We start from the raw sequence: 21,116 nt of genomic DNA, 5'->3' as shown, positions 1-21,116 counted from the left end.
CACCGGGGGAACTGACCGCGCCGGCGCCATTGGCATTGGAGAGGCGTCGCGGGATGTGCACACCCCTCCGGCGATTCTCCGACCCGGCGTGGGGTCGGAGAATCCCGCCCCATTTTCCTCATTCCAGTTCAACAAGAATCATTGCTAACATTTTATTACATTAATACAACAGGAGCGGTGGCCAGTTAGCTTAGATGGTTTGTAGGGTTCAGAATAACAGCAACAGCGCAGGTCTGATTCACGATCCACCCGAGGTAGACACTGGACATGACTCCTCATCTGTGCCTTAGAGTGGAAGGCAATGGTAAACCATCACTGACAAAAAAACAGCTCAGGCTGAAGTTTCAGCAGACAATGAGCAAAGGACCCACCCTCAGGCACAGCAGATATGAATGAATATACAATAATGTGAACAATGAATGGAGTTAAAATAACGTCAACTGAGTCCTCATTATAATGAAGTCACCTCAATGGAAACATCTGCAAGCTTTATTGACTGCCCCACATCAGAATTTGTGTAAATGTCACAATGTCTAGTGAAAATGCAGAGGTGTAATTGTTTCTTTCCCCAAGTTAGCTGGAATAATACTGTGATAACATGAAATGCAAGGAAGCCTAATATTTCCTTATGAATAATATTAAATAGGAATATAGCACAATTCGCCTATCAACACATTCAATTTTAGTTTAAAAAAATAGAAATGTAATTTTGAAACAGAGAAGGCGATGAAATTGCAAATTTGGGCAATAGTCACTATTTGGATCCCCCCCCCCCCCCCGCGGAAAATCTGATCAGCAATACAATAGTATGATTTGAAAGATTATATAAGTGTACAATACCTAGTTCTTCCTCCATAGTGGTGGAGCCTTGATTGTTGGAACTGGTAACTCCAAGCACCCGGTTAAATAATATGGAGAAAGCACTGCCCCAAACACCTAACAACGCAAGAGGAAGAAAAGGTCAAAATGAAAGTGAGAACAAAACTTTTTCAGACAGTGGTTACGGTCGGGAATGCACTGCCTAAGAGTGTGACGGAGGCAAATTCAATCAAGGACATCAAGCTGTTACTTGAAAAGGTACAGTGTGCAGGGTTATGGAGGGAGGCGGGAAAATGGCACCAAATAAATTGCTCATTCAGACAGCCAGTGCAGACATAAGAACATAAGAACTAGGAGCAGGAGTAGGCCATCTGGCCTCTCGGGCCTGCTCCACCATTCAATGAGATCATGGCTGATCTTTTGTGGATTCAGCTCCACTTTCCGGCCCAAACACCAGAACCCTTAATCCCTTTATTCTTCAAAAAACTATCTATCTTTACCTTAAAAACATTTAATGAAGGAGCCTCTACTGCTTCACTGGGCAAGTAATTCCATAGATTCACAACCCTTTGGGTGAAGTAGTTCCTCCTAAACTCAGTCCTAAATCTACTTCCCCTTATTTTGAGGCTATGCCCCCTAGTTCTGCTTTCATCCGCCAGTGGAAACAACCTGCCCACATCTATCCTATCTATTCCCTTCATAATTTTATATGTTTCTATAAGATCCCCACCCCCCCCCTCATCCTTCTAAATTCCAACGAGTACAGTCCCAGTCTACTCAACCTCTCCTCGTAATCCAACCCCTTCAGCTCTGGGATTAACCTAGTGAATCTCCTCTGCACACCCTCCAGTGCCAGTATGTCCTTTCTCAAGTAAGGAGACCAAAACTGAACACAATACTCCAGGTGTGGCCTCACTAACACCTTATACAATTGCAGCATAACCTCCCTAGTCTTAAACTCCATCTCTCTAGCAATGAAGGACAAAATTCCATTTGCCTTCTTAATCACCTGTTGCACCTGTAAACCAACTTTTTGCGACTCATGCACTAGCACATCCAGGTCTCTCTGCACAGCAGCATGTTTTAATATTTTATCATTTAAATAATAATCCCTTTTGCTGTTATTCCTACCAAAATGGATAACCTCACATTTGTCAACATTGTATTCCATCTGCCAGACCCTAGCCCATTCACTTAGCCTATCCAAATCCCTCTGCAGACTTCCAGTATACTCTGCACTTTTTGCTTTACCACTCATCTTAGTGTCGTCTGCAAACTTGGACACATTGCCCTTGGTCCCCAACTCCAAATCATCTATGTAAATTGTGAACAATTGTGGGCCCAACACAGATCCCTGAGGGACACCACTGGCTACTGATTGCCAACCAGAGAAACACCCATTAATCCCCACTCTTTGCTTTCTATTAATTAACCAATCCTCTATCCATGCTACTACTTTCCCCTTAATGCCATGCATCTTTATCTTATGCAGCAACCTTTTGTGTGGCACCTTGTCAAAGGCTTTCTGGAAATCCAGATATACCACATCCATTGGCTCCCCGTTATCTACCGCACTGGTAATGTCCTCAAAAAATTCCACTAAATTAGTTAGGCATGACCTGCCCTTTATGAACCCATGCTGCGTCTGCCCAATGGGACAATTTCCATCCAGATGCCTCGCTATTTCTTCCTTGATGATAGATTCCAGCATCTTCCCTACTACCGAAGTTAAGCTCACTGGCTTATAATTACCCGCTTTCTGCCTACCTCCTTTTTTAAACAGTGGTGTCATGTTTGCTAATTTCCAATCCGCCGGGACCACCCCAGAGTCTAGTGAATTTTGGAAAATTATCACTAGTGCATTTGCAATTTCCCTAGCCATCGCTTTTAGCACTCTGGGATGCATTCCATCAGGGCCAGGAGACTTGTCTACCTTTAGCCCCATTAGCTTGCCCATCACTACCTCCTTAGTGATAACAATCCTCTCAAGGTCCTCACCTGTCATAGCCTCATTTCCATCAGTCACTGGCATGTTATTTGTGTCTTCCACTGTGAAGACTGACCCAAAAAACCTGTTCAGTTCCTCAGCCATTTCCTCATCTCCCATTATTAAATCTCCCTTCTCATCCTCTAAAGGACCAATATTTACCTTTGCCACTCTTTTTTGTTTTATATATTTGTAGAAACATGATGGACCGAATGACCTCCTTCTGTGTTGTAACAATTCTATGATTCTGGGATTATGAAGAGATTGTATGCCTGGTTCTAGAGATGATCAAGTGAAGGGAACCCTTTGGTCTTAACCTTCTAAAATACAAATCTGACTGTTCTCCCATTACAGCTAGCAATTGTTCATCAACAAGGCCATTGTTTTTCGCACAACAAATTAAGTTATCCAAAGCTGTCTGGTTACATGCATTAGAGAATGCATAGAAATATTCAATTGATTTATATTTTTAATCAGCATTGTTTGGCTGTGAACTACCTATACTTACTCCAAAAAAATCAATTTCTGTAATAAAAGCTTCAGATTCATGGAGATGGAAGAGAAAGAGAGGGAATTGCTTCTCCTTCCCTTTTAATGACACAGGTTGAAGTAATAATGCAGTATCAATAAATCATTCCTTAAACTGAAACTGTTACTAATACTGGTGTTCCCTGGCTGGGAACACTATTGTCTTGAGATCATTTATATCAAAAGTTTTACCTTCAAGTTAACTTTAACTCAAAAGAAACTAAAGCTACGACAGCAGCCAGATATTTGGAAGGAGCGAGATGTCCACTAGACAGCTCAGTTTGCAGAATGTTGTCATTTGTGAACTTAATCAATAAATGTCAGTTGACATTTATGACCCCATGTGAATAGGGAGAAGTGCATATGGGTAGCTGTTTTTGCACTATCACTCATTCAAAATTGCCACATTTTTTGAAAATGGGCCCCATTCATTTGAAAAATAGCAGAACATGATTTCCAATAAGCTACACTCAAGGATGAAGGGAGTTTCACTGTCAGCTCAATTGGCCAATCCCAGATTATCTGCTAATTTCCTTTGGAAGACCCGAGGACACCATCTCAGACTAAAGGGACGATCCTTTAAAACTGAGATGAGGAGGAATTTCTTCAGCCAGAGGCTGGTGAACCTGTGGAACTCAGGCTGTGGAGGCCAAATCACTGAGTGTCTTTAAATCAGAGATAGATAGGTTCTTGATTAATAAGGGGATCAGGGGTTATGGGGAGAAGGCAGGAGAATGGGGATGAGAAAATATCAGCCATGTTTGAATTGCGGAGCAGATTCGATGGGCCGTGTGGCCTAATTCTGCTCCTATGTCTTATGGTCTAAGATGAGGTGATCAGTCAGGATGGTCCCCAGTGAAAGGTAAGCAAGTCTTTTGTAATAATAATAGAAATCTTTTGTTATCACAAATAGGCTTACATTAACACTGCAATGAAGTTACTGTGAAAAGCCCCTAGTCGCCACATCCCGGCGCCTGTTCGGGTACACAGAGGGTGAATTCAGAATTCTCAGCTGGTACGGGAATTGAACCTGCGCTGCTGGGCTTGTTCTGCATTACAAACTAGCTGTCTAGCCCACTGAGCTAAACCATCCCTCAATGCTTACCAAATGAATCCAAGGGCAGAGTTTTCCAGCTCCATTGTGGCGGGGGCAGAGCCGGATAATGTGGCGACCTATTTAAAAATCCATTAACTTTGGCGGGAGTGGAAGATTCCACCGATGGGTGGGGCCATAAAATCCCACCCCAAGTCTTGTTCTGCTTCAATATTAAGATGGAGTACAAACACATACTTTTAGTTCACTGATTGGAACAGAGCTGCAGGTTTTAAAAAACATATTCTTGGGCAGTGAATGTCACTGGCAAGGCCATCATTTATTGCCCTTGAGAAGGTAACAGTTGGGTATCTTCTTCAACCACTGCAAATGTGCTCCACAATATTGTCAGGTCAGGAATTTCAGGATATTAACCAACAACAAGAAGGGACAGCAACTTTTGTCCAAGTCAGGATAATGCATAACTCGGGGGTGGTGGTGTTCCCATTCTCCTACTGATCTTGGTCTTCTAGATGGTAGAGTTCACAGGTTTGGGAGGTGCTGCTGAAGAAGCATGGGTGACTTGCTGCAAAGACTATGCACTGCAGCTAAAGGTTCGCCAATGCTTGAGGAAGTCAATGTTTAATCAGTGGATGGGGTACTAAGAAAATGGACTGCTTTGTCCTGGTTAGTGATAATAATTTACTATTTTTCTCATTTACAAAGAGTGTTTTGAAGTTGAAGGAATGAAGTGAATTTGCTATTTGAAAACTCTAGCTGGTTAACAATTCACATTTAGTGTTGTTTTGCTAAAGTATCTTACTAAAGTCAATCTAGCTATTAAAAGGTTGGACTTGTGCAGTGTGAAAGCGATGATATTTAGCTTAGATTAAAAGGTGCAACCATTATACTCCCTAGTTAGACTCCGTACCCTTAGATAGTAGGCAACATGGTGACATTCCTCAATGTAAGTGGAAAGACTGTATCAGTGATGGAGAGGATATGAGGTTGGAAGTTCAGTTCAAGGTCAAATATGATGCCAAGTTTGTGAATAGCTTAGTTGAACCTGAGTCAGTGGCTAGGGAGAGATGTGGAATCAGTGACAAGGATACAAAGGTTGTGATGGATGCTGAGAACGATAGGTTAGTCTCCCGAAGTTAAACTGCAGGAAATTGTGACTCATCCATAACTGGATGGCGGACAAGGGCTGTGGAGGGGTTGAAATGTGTGGAAATAATGGGCTCATTAAAAAAATTATTCTTCAATTTGATTCATAAATTTCAAAAATTGGACTGCCCAGATCAACACTTGGTGACAACTCTATTTGCCTGTTTAATCTGAAGAGAAATTGACTAAGAATGGCCATTTTTACTATAAGTTCTTTGGTGAAAAATACCCATTAAGAAATGAAGTGGATTTTCTTCGTATTTCTTCACCACTGTTCCCATGAAGAACTTGCTGCCAAAGATGGTAGGATGCATGAACGTTCCGTATTTTGCCATTCCAATCTCGTATGGACTGAACTCCACCCAGTCTGTGAGTTAAAGAAATAAATGAAGGAAGTGAGAGTCAGAATGAATGATTGTCAGTTTGTTCATAATAATTTCCTGTATTTTCCGGCGATTCTTATTGGCGGGATCCTTAGGTTGCACCGACAGCGAACCCCCACCTCAGGTTTCCCAGCAGGGGGGGATATATAAAATGGGAAACCCTGACAAACACACCGCGGGGATGTGTCAATCATCAATTTATAAATTCTAAGCACACCTTTTAGGGTCAACATTGTATGACAAATCTTTCACTTCAGCATAAGGGGCTATGTTTGATAGGATATACTATCTTTGTGGCCACATCCGGATATTAATGGAGTCTCAGGGACACATGTGAAATTGGATATCTCGGGCGCGATTCTCCAACCCCCCACTGGGTCGGAAAATCGCCGGGGGCCGGCGTAAATCCCGCCCCCGCCGTGTTGCGAATTCGCGGCCACCGGAGATTCGGCGGGGGAGGGAATCGCGCCGCGCCGGTCGGCGGCAATCCCCCGGCGATTCTACGGTCCGCGATGGGCCGAATTCCCGCCGCTGTCAACCCACGCCAGCCGGCGTGGATTGAACCACCTTTGGGACGGCGGGACACGGGGGGTGCCTCCACGGTGGCCTGGCCTGCGATGGGGGCCCACCGATCCACGGGCGGGCCTGTGCCGTGGGGGCACTCTTTTCCTTCCTCCTTCGCCATAGTCTCCACCATGGCAGAGGCGGAAGAGACCCCCTCCACTGCGCATGCGCGGGGATGCCGTGAGCGGCCGCTGACGCTCCCGCGCATGCGCCGCCCGGCAAAGTCAGTTTCGCGCCAGCTGGCGGGGCACCAAAGGCCTTTCCCGCCAGCCGGTGGGGCGGAAATCAGTCCGGCTCGGGCCTAGCCGCTCAAGATGCGGAGAATTCCGCACCTTTGGGGCGGCGCGATGCCGGACTGATTCGCGCCGTTTTTGGTGCCGGTCGGCGGACATCACGCCGATATCGGAGAATCCCGCCCCTTGTCCCTATTAATTCCTGTGCATCTCCAGCAATTGATGTTCACTAATTTCACATTCCAGAATTATCCTTCAATGGACTTTCCCTTTCAAAACCTGCAGCTTCATAAAATCAAACTAACAAATCAGAAATCAAAGCACAAACAGGCAAGTTGCTCCAACTTCAGCAGCTGGGTGCTCGGGTGTTGAAGGTTATAAGTATCTCACAGGCCTTAGCTTGGGCACTCCTGTCCTATTTGATTTAAAGTGAGAATCTCACATCTGTAATGCAGCATTCATATCATGTCAAAGTTTCTTCGTCTTTCATACCATAGAATTGGTTTGCACCCAGGTTACAGAACTATTTGGACCCAAATGCTATAATTTGACCTATATTGCATGTTATATGTAGTCTACTGCAGACAGAATTGAACAGGTATGTGGGATTTCCTACCTCAGCACCTCGCTGATGCTAGCTGCCCCATAGCTATTAACCATCAAAGGAGCTTTAATTAGCTGGAGGCGAGTCTTCTGCCCCTCACTCAGGAAGTCCCACCTCAGCGAGCTAATGACCAGTTTGATTGCCCGGCAGTTTTTTAGTCCCAGCAGCGTCACTGGAAGCGGAGCAGAGGCGAGTGGGGGCTGCGGAGCACCTGGGATGGGATTGCCCCTGATCAGCAAACAGGGCGAGGGAATGGAGGCACCATTTCTCTGCCAAGTACCAGGCAGGAAGCGGCCATTAAGTGGTCACAAGAAGCTTGGCCCACCTCCCTGTAAAATTGAGTGGGTAATTTTACAGGCACCCTGGCCTGCACACCCACCATGAAATCAAGCCCTGCATTTCATTCAGCCATAGGCTTGAGGCCCATTTGCAAACTGTCAATTACATTATCCTATTTTCCCAATAGAATCAGCTTTCCTGGTTTACAATAGCCTTGATTCTCCACCCTGTGATGCTGGCAACCCAGATTGAGATTGGGCGGAGAATTGGACGTCAGGCCGTAAAAGGGGCTGGTTTAGCACAGTGGGTTAAATAGCTGGTTTGTAAAGCAGACCAAGGCCAGCAGCGCGGGTTCAATTCCCGTACCAGCCTCCCTGAACAGGCGCCGGAATATGGCGACTAAGGGCTTTTCACAGTAACTTCATTTGAAGCCTACTTGTGACAATAAGCGATTTTCATTTTTCATTTCACATCAAGGTTCGCGTCCAGTGCCAAACCGACTGTCAATTTCCAGCTCAGCACTTCAAAGCACTGAAGCATGAAGGGGGGTGATTGGATTGCACTTAACTCTCTTTGAAGTTCTTGATGTTTATAAACGTTGCGGTTACAGCACTTCAGAATTACTCATCGATGAAGGGGGATGAATGAAATAAGGTTAACTGCTGTGTTTGTGGAAGCTGCCAATCACAGCCCACTATGAGAAATGTATGAATGGCTTGCAGCTAAAAGACCTGAGGGGTTTAAACACAAGTCACTGCTTTTCTCTTTCATTCCAGGAATGGGCTTGTGGTGCTTACTCTGTCTGAGCCAGCAAGTATATGCCCAGGTGAGTGTTACAACAGTACACTGCCCCTGTCTGAACTGCTCTCTAGCTTCCAAACAGGGGTTTCTTTGAGGGTTCTTTTAGTTAAGGAGTCTCTGGGGTGGGGTCCTTTTAGTTAGAAGGTCTCTGGGGTATCCCCTTCGTTAGGAAGTCTCTGTAGGGAGTACCTTTAGTGAGGAAGTCTCTGTGAGGGGCCCCCCTAGCCCTGGTCTTGAGGCATTGCACCTATTCAGAGGGACTCGGCAGGCAGGTCGGTTCACCCCCATACTTGGGGGAAGGGGGGAAACCTTTGCATTGCTGGGGCAGTGGCCACGGCTGACCACCTCACTATAAAGCCACCTGCTCCAAATGATGGCCCGACAGCAGGTTTCCCTCAGGAATCCCTCGTATTCCTTGCCGTGCATAAACTTGCATGGTGACGGACACTGAATTGCTTTCTGTTCCAATTCACCTCTGGCGGGTGAACATAGCGCTGGATTGTCCAATTATACAGCTATGTCTCGAGCATGTGTCAATGCTTACGACCAAAAAGTCGGCGCCGTCTCGCACCGATGCTTCGCCCGGTGGGGGCTAGCAGCCGCGCCACATAAAGCCTGCTTTACCAGCAGATACGGATGGAGAATTGCCGGGTCCGTGGCTGCACATGCACACAGCAGCGACATGCAGCGGTCACGCCGTACAACACGGCCCCGGCCGCGCACGGACCAGGCCTGCCAGATAGTGCCCACCTGTAACCCCCCCTTGCTACTCCTGGACCACCCCCCACCAATCCCCCCAGCCTCCGTTGAAGACCCCCCCGGCCAGCGGGACGGCTCCCCTCCCCGACTGTGGCGGCGCTGGACACAGTCTACAGCCGCCATGAGAGGTCCCCGAAAACTGAGAGCACACGTGCCCCACGCCGTCGCGAAGTCGGCCCATCAGTGGCAGAGCATTGGGGGAGGGCCTCAGGTGACGTTAAGAGGCGGTCCCGACAGCATGCGGCGTACTCAGCGATTACACCATTTTTGAGGGGGCAGAGCATCTGAAAAACAGCACCGCCCCCGATTTCGACGCAAGAACGGATTCTCTGGCCAATCGCCGAATGAGATTTCGGCATTGGCATTCGGAGAATCCTGCTCATAATCTCCCAAACGGAGAACCCCAACCAATGAATGAATAAGTCAAGTTATGGCATTTGCACCCAAATAGTTTCCATAACGTATTTTGTGACTTAAACGATTATGTGAGTTACTCATGTAATTCCAATAGTCACAAGTGTCTTTGATTTGTTACATCCATCATTAAACCATCCACCTCAATGAACCCCTGCCCATAAAACTGGCCCAGTCCCTAACTCTTAAATATGAGTTTCATACAAATCAGCACCAGTAGGGTGAAAGCGGGGAAGGTCCCGCAACATTATGGCCTGATTGTCAGGCCCTGTAGGAAACAGAATTATTTCTCGAGTTTTTTTAAACGCATGTTTTCAATTAAATCAAAATTTATACTCACTGAAGCTTGCTCTGTATTTTCTCATCCTTTTAATGGATTTTTATAAGTATTTTTATCACATTAAAATTGGAAAGCTTCCTAAACAGGCTGATATGCATGAGTGATGATGAACAGAGTTAATCTATTTAGGCTCAACATGACAAACAGACCCGTTAGAATAGTTTGTGCTAATTTATGCCATTTTAACGTTGGTCTATTCTAATGTGATTGGAAAGATACTTGGATGCAACTTTGGAAAAATGAATGCAAAATTGGGTGCGTTGTCAAGGTTGCATCCCAGTATGAAGCTCTTGGGAATTTCATTGTGTCATTTTGGGAAATACATTCAATGTTTCTCTCCATTTTCCCATGGACTCAAATTAATGATCTTTTCTAAAAGCAGAAAAGGTAGATCAATAGAAAATATCAACACAGAAGAAAAAAGGAGAATATGTTTTTTTTTGTAAAAAATACACCCATAAAATGAAGCAACGCACAGAACCACCACCACCCCCAATGACAAAGTACAGATTGGAGTATACTATTGAAAAACAAGCTTGGTAGTGAAAAGTAACCTCTTCTTAATTCTGCAATGAAACTCTGCATGGATTTCCGAATTCTAATTGTTGGAATAACTCAGCTACAATGGTCCATAAGAAGAAAGAACTTACCTGCAAACATGAGCTCAGACACATCAGGTTTAACATGGAGACAGGTGAACAAGGGCATGGGACAATGACCGTCGCCTATTTTGTCTTTCATCTCACTCATCTTAAAGTTCATTCTCTGCAATATAACAGACCGGAGAATTCGTTTTCAAAACATTTGCTGCGATCAAATACTTTACACAGTAAAAAATGGATTCCTCTTGACCAATGGTTTGGAGTAGAAGTGGAGAATATGATTTTCAATCAACTGAGCAATACATTAAGTTCTGAGGTTTCACCAATTAGGTTTCTTCTCTTGTAAATCTACCTTTCTGTCCTTCACTTATTTCCCCTCACTTTCAGATTCAGAAGTTCTTTTTCTGGCAATTTACCTCTCGTTGGCCAACTCAGAGTGTGCGGGCATCATTTACCAGCCAGGTCCTGCTGGAATCTACCGGCGGGTAGATCCCATGAGGGGCCTCCCCTGGCATTCCTGACGGCTGATACGCCTCGTAGACCTGGCTAGATCTGGTTAGCTGTGCTGACGCTGGATTGAACAGCCACCCAGTATCTATCGGACTTGCCAAGGAGACCCCAGCCGAGCGCTGATCAGTACTGGTCCCCACTAAAGGGGAAGAGGCGTACCGGCACTTGGAGGCCTCCGGGTGTTTGGCCTTTGGACAGGCTGGCACCGTGGAAATGCTGGTGTCACCTGGGCACCTTGGCACTGCCAGCCTAACACCCTAGCAGTGCAACCCTGGTAGTGCTACCCAGATGGCACTGCCAGAATGACAGGTTAGCACTGCCAGGCTGGCACATTGCCCGTGCTGGGGATCGGGCCCGGGGTGCCCTGCCGTTTGTAGTGTGGTGCAAGGGGGGGGGGGGGCACCTACTAACCAACTTAGAGTACACCTACTAACTTACTACTGAAGGTCACATGGGTTTCCCAATCCGCCATGGCGGGGACCAGCAGAAGACCCCACAGGAAATTCACGTTGGCATTAAAAACTATTCTTGGACTCCCGCCAAATTCCCCCCCCCCCGCCTGACCACTGCCGGTGGGGGCCATGGGAGAATTCTGCCCTAAATATCAGAGTAAATAATAGGTATAGCAGTCTTCGAGACAGTGCAGAGTAAAGCCACAGTCCTATTCCCGGTGTCAAAGTTATTTGCGACATTTGGGTTTTTCTCACTATGGAGCTGTCTGTTAATTATTATAATTTGACTCAAGCATGAAGAGTAACTAACTACTCGAGTGAAACTCGGTATGGTATTCATAGCATTAGAATTTACAGTGCAGAAGGAGGCCATTCGGCCCATCGAGTCTGCACTGGCTCCTGGAAAGAGCACCCACCCAAGGTCAACACCTCCAACCTATCCCCATAACCCAGTAACCCCACCCAACACTAAGGGCAATTTTGGACACTAAGGACAATTTATCATGGCCAATCCACCTAACCTGCACATCTTTGGACTGTGGGAGGAAACCGGAGCACCCGGAGGAAACCCACACACACACGGGGAGGATGTGCAGAATCCGCACAGACAGTGACCCAAGCCAGGAATCGAACCTGGGACCCTGGAGCTGTGAAGCAATTGTGCTATCCACAATGCTACTGTGCTGCCCAATTGTTACTGAGCGAGAGTCAGGGAAGAAGAGAGAAAAGGAAAGGGGAGAAAATGTAATGAATCTGCCATCAGCCGGTATGTGCTGCTAAAAAACAGACACAGACTGTCAATTATTTGACTGCATCTCTGGACTTTAAACAACACCTTGTTGTGAAACAGGATGTTGTACTTCATCTGTGCAGTTTCTCGATAAATATCTTAATTAAGTAAAATAAAACACACTGAAGTATGTGTATAAACCTCCAGATATCTTTGCACTCTGATTGGTGGGGCCGGGTGAGGGACCAAATTCACTTTACAATCTGGCTGCAAAACAGGCCAGAAATGCAGCAATCTACAAGTGGTACCTAAATTGTCTTTAGAACCTGCTGAACTGTGTACCATGTTCCCATTAATTGGCACATGCCTCAGGTTACTGATACTATCACATCTTTCTATTTTGATGAGGGATTAATCTGACACTGATAAAAATCCTTTCTAAACTTCAGCTGCCCAAATTTCAGGAGGGCAAATCAGAGAGTAAGGAACATAAATGTAAATGGAATTTGAGTGCTCTGGGGATTTGTGGATATGTTACTAAGGCTCAGGGGCCACAAATGACCTACGAGCCTCAGCTTGAAGTAGACCATGAGCCAGTACTGAGCCCAAACCAACTTAATTCCCTACTTCTACTGTACCACAAACAATTTCACCCTTCTAAACTAACCAATCAAGTTAAGCAGCCTTTAATTTGGAGGGTAGCTTTTAAATGTATACAAGATAGCAAACAGTACAGAAAAGGTTAATCACCAAAAATTAACACGCAACATCAAGACAGGGAAACCATAGTTCAAATGAGTAAAGTGGAGTGTGTAACTTGAAGGCAGATAGATGGCACTATTTACAGATGAGCGCGGGGGCTTCTCTCAGTCTGTTGGCCAACATTCCTATTTTACAGCAATGACAACATTTCAAAAATATGTCATTAGTGGTCAAGCACTTTGAGAAGCCCTGAGTCCACGAAAGGCACATCAATAATGCAGGTCTTTCCTTCCTTCCTTCAACCAATATCATCAAAACTGATAAACTGGCCATTCATCTCATTTGCTGTTAGTAGGGTTTCACTGTGCTTTAACTGGCAGCTGCATTTACCTGCATAACAATGGTGACTACAGCCAAATGGCTGCAAATCACTTTGGGATATTCTCGGATTGTCAAATTTCATCAGGCATTCAGGCTGCTGACAGTTCGTTAGTCCTCAGAGAGCAGGCGATATGGGAATTGTAACCTGCCCCACAGTATCAATGCTCTTTGTTTGGGGGCACTCTGAGGCTCTGCTCCTACAAGGCCAGTTTGAAACTCCAAGTCAGGTCGAGATTTTCTACATGGGCCTTGAACAAACTTGTGAACGGATACTGTCCTCAACACTGACCTCCAACCACCACCCAGACTTGTCAATTCTCATATCTTTACCAAGTTTCATTCCTTTGCATCCTGCTCGTATGAATTTATACTGCTAACAGTTCTAACACTCATATTGGGTTCCATGACTCTGTACCCTCCCTCTACCAATCACTCCATCAGACTGATCCAATGATTGACTCTTTCCCACATTACTCCTGCTTTGATTGTCTAAATGTCACACAAGAGCCAAAGGCAAGGCCAAGATCTTGAACTCAACAGGTTGAAGAGCTGCGGGTGGGCTGTTCCACCCCCTCTGTGGCATTTTTGCAGCAGCGGAAGTGGGATCTTCCCACCACTGTCAACGGATTTTCCTGACATTTGCCGTCAGCAGGACTGGAAGATCCCGCTGGTGAACACGGCCAGAAGATTCAAGCCGGCAGGTCTAAACCCACAACTTACTACAACATGGGATAGTGCACTGCTCCCTTTACAGGAGTTCCTGGTGTAATGTTTGCTTTTGGGGCATGCTGTAAATAACTCTGAATGACATTCGTCACAAGTGCAATCAATAAGGAATGAAAATGAACCTCAGTCCTCGCAGCGAGAACTGAACCTTTATTTCTAAGGGGACACTGCTAATTTCTGACAGAGAAAGAAATTGGTGGTGCCCAGTTTTCACAGTATGAAGGAAAGGACACGACCTGAATGGATGGGGCCTGGCTCTGGCTCAATGGGCTGACCGAGCAGGGATGTCAGTAAAGCAGACTATCCTTCTTGAGATTGAACACTCCTGTTTACCAATGAGGTCTTCTCTCAGGAATGCTTCTGCAATATAATACTGCATAGATTAAGCCATTGGTGGTGATAAGATACAGACTGCACGTAATAATAAAAACACCAAGCTCGATTTATCTATGGTCTCTTGGTTTACTCAGATCTATGTGCGTATTTCAAAATTACACACATTCTGTAATTACAATCTTTGCTTGATTAATGGTTCATAGTAATTGGGCAAGTCTGATAGTATAAAATACTTTGATTATCTTTAGTAAGCTCAGATTACTCATCAAATTTCACTACTGCAGACTTACTGAAAAGGATACAGATTTTGTCTGTATCAATATATAGCCCAAGTTAGAGTGGCAGACTTCCCTGAACTTTCTTGTTATTTTATCAGCTCTTCCTCACCAAAGGCAAGCAAGCCACTGTTAAAATGACCACTACTTATGATACAGACCTAATGGGCGGGATTTCCATTCGCAGTCACATCTGGATCCTGACCCCGCACTGGAACATCAATGTGTCTGCATTGCGATTATAATAGGTAAAACTGTTAAAATGGCCTAGAATTGTGTTCACAACCAAACTATCGGCTGCAGGCACAAGAAGGAGGCATGACTGAAGCAGCAATGGGCCTAATTTAAAGAAGAGGCAGGAGCCATTGCGGAGGTTGCTGTTTACCCAAGAGATGGGGGAAGGCGTAGAGCAAAGGAGAGCTTTTTAGTTGCCTCACTGGAGGTGAGTGAGAGACAAAACATCCTGTTCCCTTCCATCACCCACAGAAAGATTCACCAAAAGGGCACGGCTGGAGGCGGCATGCACAGTCAGCAGCAGAGGTGTGGTGAGCAGGAACTGGTTGCGGGGCCAGAAGCGCATGCATCAATGACCTTCTCAGGTCCAGAGAGGTGAATCCAAAGATAGATCCAGATGATACACCTCCTAGTCGGCAGGTACAAAACCGCAAAAGTAAGGAGCATTCTGATGGCTCAGAGAGTTCACCTCACTAGGCTCAGCAGACTTGAAAAGCATTAAGTATAATTCAGAACCCTGGCGCTGCTGGACAGGAGGCTCGAGTGCAGACTGCAGCAACGTGCACAATTGAAAAGCGGGAAGTGGGAATGGAGAGAGGTGTGAGGGAGAGAGTCATTACCTAAATGTGCCTTTCTTCACCTTAGAGACTTAAAGGGAATTGAATGCAAGGGAGAACATGAGGGCACACCTGGAAGACGGGCTACCATCTAGAAGGGCAAGGGCAGCAGATGCATGGGAACAACACTACCTGCAGGTTCTCTTCCTGATTTGGAAATATACCGCCGTTCCTTCACTGTCGCTGGGTCAAAATCCTGGCATTCCCTCCCTAACAGCATAGTGGGTGTACTTACACCACAACTGCAGCAGTTCAAGGAAGCAGTTGATCACCACCTTCTGAAGGGCAACTAGGGATGGGCAATAAATGCTGGCTTAACCAGCGATGCCCACGTCCCTTGAAATAATACAAAAAAATCAAAGGCAGTGTCGATTCTGAAGCAGCTGAAGATTGTTGGGCCGGGGACATTACCCTGAGGAACTCCTGCAGTAATGTTCTGGGGATGAGATGATTTTCCTCCAACGACCACACCATCTTTCTTTGTGCTCAGTATGACTCCAACCACTGGTGAACACTTCCCTGATTCCCACTGATGTTAGTTTAGCTAGTGCATCTTGAGGTCATAGTTGATCAAATGCTGCCTTGATGTCAAGAGCAGTCGTTCTCACCTCACCTCTGGATCTCAGTTCTTTTGTCCATAGTTAGACCAAGAGCTGGGTGGCCCTGGCGGAACCTGAACTAAGTATCGATGAACAGATTGTTGCTTGATAATAATCCAACCGCACCTTCCTTCACTTTGCTGATGATTAAGAGCAAATGGTCTTGCTCTGTGGGCAGGAGATACCTGGGCAATTTTCCACATTGTTGAGTAGATTTCAGTGTTGTAGTTGTAGTGGAACAGCTTGGCCTGAGGTGTGGCTATTTTTGGGACACAAATCTTCAATACTACAGCTTGAATGTTGTCAGGACAAGAGCCGTTCCTGTGTCCAAGCCTTCAATCATTTTTCAATATCATGTGGACTGAATCGAATGTTCTGAAGACTGGATTCTATGATGGCGGGGACCTCAGAATGAAGCCAAGATGGATCATCCACTCTGCACAATGTTTGCACTGATATGCTTATAAAGATTTCACAAAATTCAGCTATTTATTTGCACGTCTCCGAGCCAGGGAAGCAAAAAAGCAGGCCCAGTAGGAGTATTTTGAACTGGGAGTGATAGTGGTGGTGGTGAGGTGAGGGGCAATCTTCCTTCAAGAGTCACCTCATCTAAGATTCATTTATCAAACCCAGCAATGCTGACGTTTAAGGGCCAGCTGCCTCGTAATTAATATACGATGGAAAGTTCTTAGCAAGCAATAGATTTCGAGAAATGTATAAAATTCTTCTCGCTCAGCGCATGTGGGCATGTAGTCTTGATTTATGGTGCCTTGTAGATGTGATAACACAAATATTTAGCAATTCTTACTGATTTAACACAAAATATTGTTTTAATACATGGGTAATACAGTCAGTAACTCTGGAGGTGAGATTTATTCCAGTTTTGGGAAAGACCTTAGAATTGGGATCTCCTTTAGCAGAAAAAAAATCTAATGTATTCTGTCGGTGCCAGCCCTTCTATTCAGGTCTGTCAAAACATCAGTGTGTTGACAAAATTAAATAGTCTGTCTGTGCTGAAGCATCAATTCCACTCGAGGACCACTGCCATCATTAAAATACATCAGGGCCGCGCACTTTGATAATCTGGAACAGGAAATATTCCCAACTTACATTCTGAATCAGCGTTTCGCCAATGAGCATCCCAAACACATCAGTAAAGGTCACAGGCTGCCCTAACCTCTTCTTCTTCCACAGTGCTTCAATGTAACTTCTGACCTTCAGCGGGGTCAGCAGGTACATCGGGCTGTAGCTGACATTTTCCATCAGCTCCTTGTTGATTTCACCAGGCCCTTTTGTTGGAAAGTCGGGGTGAGAGTACAACGCTGCCATGTACCTGATTGAGAAGTGGAGATATGTAATGAAGAGACTAATACAAAAGCCTTTCAATGCTGCCAAGTTGCCTCCCTTGCACCACTGTCACTATGGACAGTGGCAGCCACCTCCCTCTCCCCACAAATCCCAAAGAAAGCAAATTGGAACAGATCCCCAACACTTGCTTCATAAATATCCAACGTGATGTGGCAGCATGTCATAATACACTTCCGGGTTCTTGGAGTTCTGGATCTTGGAGAAAATCCAAAGGGTTTTCTGTCCAATCAGTTTGAATGATGTGATTGGACTTCATAACGAAACCAATAGTGGAAGCCGAATTAAGAAAGCTAAATTTCCAAAACCAGTGTAATGTTCTGGCTGTCCAGCTATATCTACACCAGCTAAAATAGGGTTGAGAAGAGATCAACCTGTAGTCTCTGATCTGTATACTACATTTATCTCTCAGCCACAGGGAGGGGCTTGACATTTCTAACAGTACACACAATGCAACTTTACTCAGGAGACAATGGGCGAAATTCTCCCGAAACGGCGCAATGTCCGCCGACTGGCGCCCAAAACGGCGTCAATCAGACGGGCATCGCGCCGCCCCAAAGGTTTGGGGGCCGAGCCCCAACATTGAGGGGCTAGGCCGGCGCCGGAGGAATTTCCGCCCCGTCAGCTAGCGGAAACGGCCTTTGGTGCCCTGACAGCTGGCCCGGAAATGACATCCCCGGGCGGCGCATGCGCGGGAGCGTCAACAGCCGCTGACAGTTTCCCACGCATGCGCAGTGGAGGGAGTCTCTTCCGCCTCCGCCATGGTGGAGACCGTGGCGGAGGCGGAAGGGAAAGAGTGCCCCCACAGCACAGATCCGCCCGCGGATCGGTGGGCCCCGATCGCGGGCCAGGCCACCGTGGGGGGCACCCCCCGGGGCCAGATCGCCCCGCGCCCCCCCCAGGACCCCGGAGCCCGCCCACGCCGCCTTGTCCCGCCGTTCAAAAGGTGGTTTAATCCACGCCGGCGGAACAGGCAATTTATCGGCGGGACGTCGGCCCATCCGTGCCGGAGAATGGAGCGGGGGGTCCCGCCAACCGGCGCGGCGTGATTCCCGCCCCCGCCGAATCTCCGGTGCCGGAGACTTCGGCAACCGGCGGGGGCGGGATTCACGCCAGCCCCCGGCGATTCTCCGACCCAGCGGGGGGTCGGAGAATGACGCCCAATGTCTGAGAGAGATTCTCGATGTGGAACTTACCAAGTGGAACCCGAGAGGCCTGCGACATAGGTCGCACAGTCAAAAACCCCTGACTCCATCAACGCCTTCATAACACCAGAAAATCCTACCATCGCTCTAAAGCCTCCTCCAGAACCCAGAATAGCTATTGTTGGCACCTGAAATATAAGAAAAAAGTTCACACTCCAGAGGCTATACTGCATATAATTCTATATAGTTATCTTACAAAACTGAACCAACTTAAACTATGTGATGAACCCGCTGTACATCAGTAACTAGCTGGGTTTTAATCTGTGATTGAACACAGTTATTCCACTTTATTGTGACTTATTGTTTAATTTTGCGATGTTGATACATGACTATTCAAACGAAGAGCTGCTGGGGGGAAATACTCAACTAAAACCTTGGTATCTCAGGTCTGTGGGAGTTGAAGCATTGCATAAAGTCTCAATTATGTCCTTGGCATGAGAAGATCAGAAATTCAAACTCCATTCCACAGCATTTAGCATGTAATCCAGGCTGATATTTCAGTGCAGTACTGATAGTGTACTGCACTGTTGAAGGTGCTGGCTGAGACCTTTTCTACCCTCTTCGATAGATGCAAAAGATCCAATGACACTATTTGAAGAAGTGCAGATGAGTTTTCCCAGTATCCTGAACAACATTTATCCCTCAGACAAGAAGAATCAAATAGCTTGGTGATTTATTTTATTATTGTTTGTGTCAGTTTGCAGAGCACACTTCCATATTAAATTGCCACTTCATAATAATGGCGGCTTGTGAAATTTCAAACTGAAATGTTCAACAACATTTTTCTGTCAAAATCCCTCCACACAGATAAATGTGTTTTTCACACATTTCAACAATTTCAACAGACTTCAAAAGCATTTAATTGTCTGTAAAACACATTGAAAGGTTCTGATATTATAAAAGGTTCTTCATAAAAACCTCATTTAATAATCTTCACTGACCAGAAGCCAGGGGTAGGATGCTGATAACAGTCTCCATATAACATGAAGCCCACATGGAATACAGATCTGTGCAGGTTATAAAATTTACCCATCCAATCAGCAATTAGATAACCCCACCCCTATGCTCCATATTGAATACATCTCCCAGCCTTAGTAAGATGAATCTTTCGGTAAAAACATATTTTACCTCACGTATTGATCGTGGAGCATTCATGGAATTAGTTGGACCCAAGAGCTTTTTAATTCCTATGAAGGCTTCTTCTCTTCTCTTCTGCCTGAATGATTTCTCCTCATCACACAGTGCCATGCTGAATCTCAGATCAGCCGAAGAACTGGAAGGAAAATAGAGTGGTTGAAATGAAATGTGATTTCAAAAACCATAACAGAGCATTGAGAGAGTCGCAGCACAATCTTTTAGATATGAACAACATTGCAAGGGAGAAGCACAAATGGTTGGAGTAACCTTTTGATGTTGGAATTATATTACACCCTTCATATACAGGGGCCCACTTTCCTCTGACAGTAGCTTGATTAGTGCATTTTCAAAAAATTCTTCTGTGAGAAGACATTATGTCCCTTATTATTGCTAAAAATGCTGTGGTCTTATCATTCTAAAGGTATGACATTCACTGGTAACTAAGTGAGCATGATGTCAAGCTACTCAATGATAAAGGGCCAAGCTACAGCAACAACAAAAAAACCTCCCTTTGAAACCACAGGCTAGTGGGAAAATGGTTCAATGGAAAAGAATGTAAATCTGGGGCGGGATTCTCCGCAATTGGCGCGATGTCCGCCGACCGGCGCCAAAAATGGCGCGAATCAGTCCGGCATCGCGCCGCCCCAAAGGTGCGGAACTCGCCGCATCTTGAGGGGCCGAGCCCTCACTTTCAGGGGCTAGGCCTGCGCCGGACTGATTTCTGCCCCCCCAGCTGGCGGGAAAGGCCTTTGGTGCCCCACCAGCTGGCGGGGAAATTACTTTGCCGTGCGGCGCATGCGCGGGAGCGTCAGTGGCCGCTCACGGCATCCCCGCGCATGCGCAGTGGAGGGGGTCTCTTCCGCCTCCGCCATAGTGGAGACCATGGCGAAGGCGGAAGGAAAAGAGTGCCCCACGGCACAGGCCCGCCCGCGGATCGGTGGGCCTCGATCGCGGGCCAGGCCACTGTGGGGGCACCCCCCGGGGCCAGATCGCCCCGCGCCCCCCCCCCCCCAGGACCCCGGAGCCCGCCCGCGCCACCTTGTCCCGCCGGTAAGAGAGGTGGTTTGATTCTCGCCAGCGGGACAGGCATTCCAGCAGCGGGACTTCGGCCCATCGCGGGCCGGAGAATCGCCGGGGGGGGTGGCGCCAACCAGCGCAGCGCGGCGCGATTCCCACCCCTGCCAAATATCCGGTGCCGGAGAATTCGGCAACTGACGGGGGCGGGATTCACGCCAGCCCCCGGCAATTCTCCGACCCGGCGGGGGGGGTCGGAGAATCCCGCCCAAGATTTCAAAGCAAAGTCAACGAGGCGATTGGAATGAAATTAACTATCA

General features: G+C 46.5%; 1 protein-coding gene across 3 annotated transcripts in view; it reads right to left on the bottom strand.

Moving 5' to 3' along the window:
• The window catches only part of LOC140426433 (cytosolic phospholipase A2-like), a 251,989-nt gene that overhangs the window by 56,699 nt on the left and 174,174 nt on the right, over positions 1–21,116 (bottom strand). For all 3 annotated transcript variants that reach the window (XM_072511223.1, XM_072511222.1, XM_072511224.1), the window contains 6 exons: positions 19,774–19,918; positions 18,637–18,773; positions 17,186–17,408; positions 10,562–10,676; positions 5,764–5,901; positions 841–936 (listed from right to left, as the gene is read on the bottom strand). In XM_072511223.1, coding sequence (XP_072367324.1) covers positions 841–936; positions 5,764–5,901; positions 10,562–10,676; positions 17,186–17,408; positions 18,637–18,773; positions 19,774–19,918 — 854 coding nt within the window. The remainder of the gene's footprint in view (positions 1–840; positions 937–5,763; positions 5,902–10,561; positions 10,677–17,185; positions 17,409–18,636; positions 18,774–19,773; positions 19,919–21,116) is intronic.

Source organism: Scyliorhinus torazame, chromosome 7 (genome assembly GCF_047496885.1).
Source record: "Scyliorhinus torazame isolate Kashiwa2021f chromosome 7, sScyTor2.1, whole genome shotgun sequence".
NCBI lineage: Eukaryota > Metazoa > Chordata > Chondrichthyes > Carcharhiniformes > Scyliorhinidae > Scyliorhinus > Scyliorhinus torazame.
Note: the sequence above shows the minus strand (reverse complement) of the source record. Positions and strands in the feature narration are given on the sequence as shown.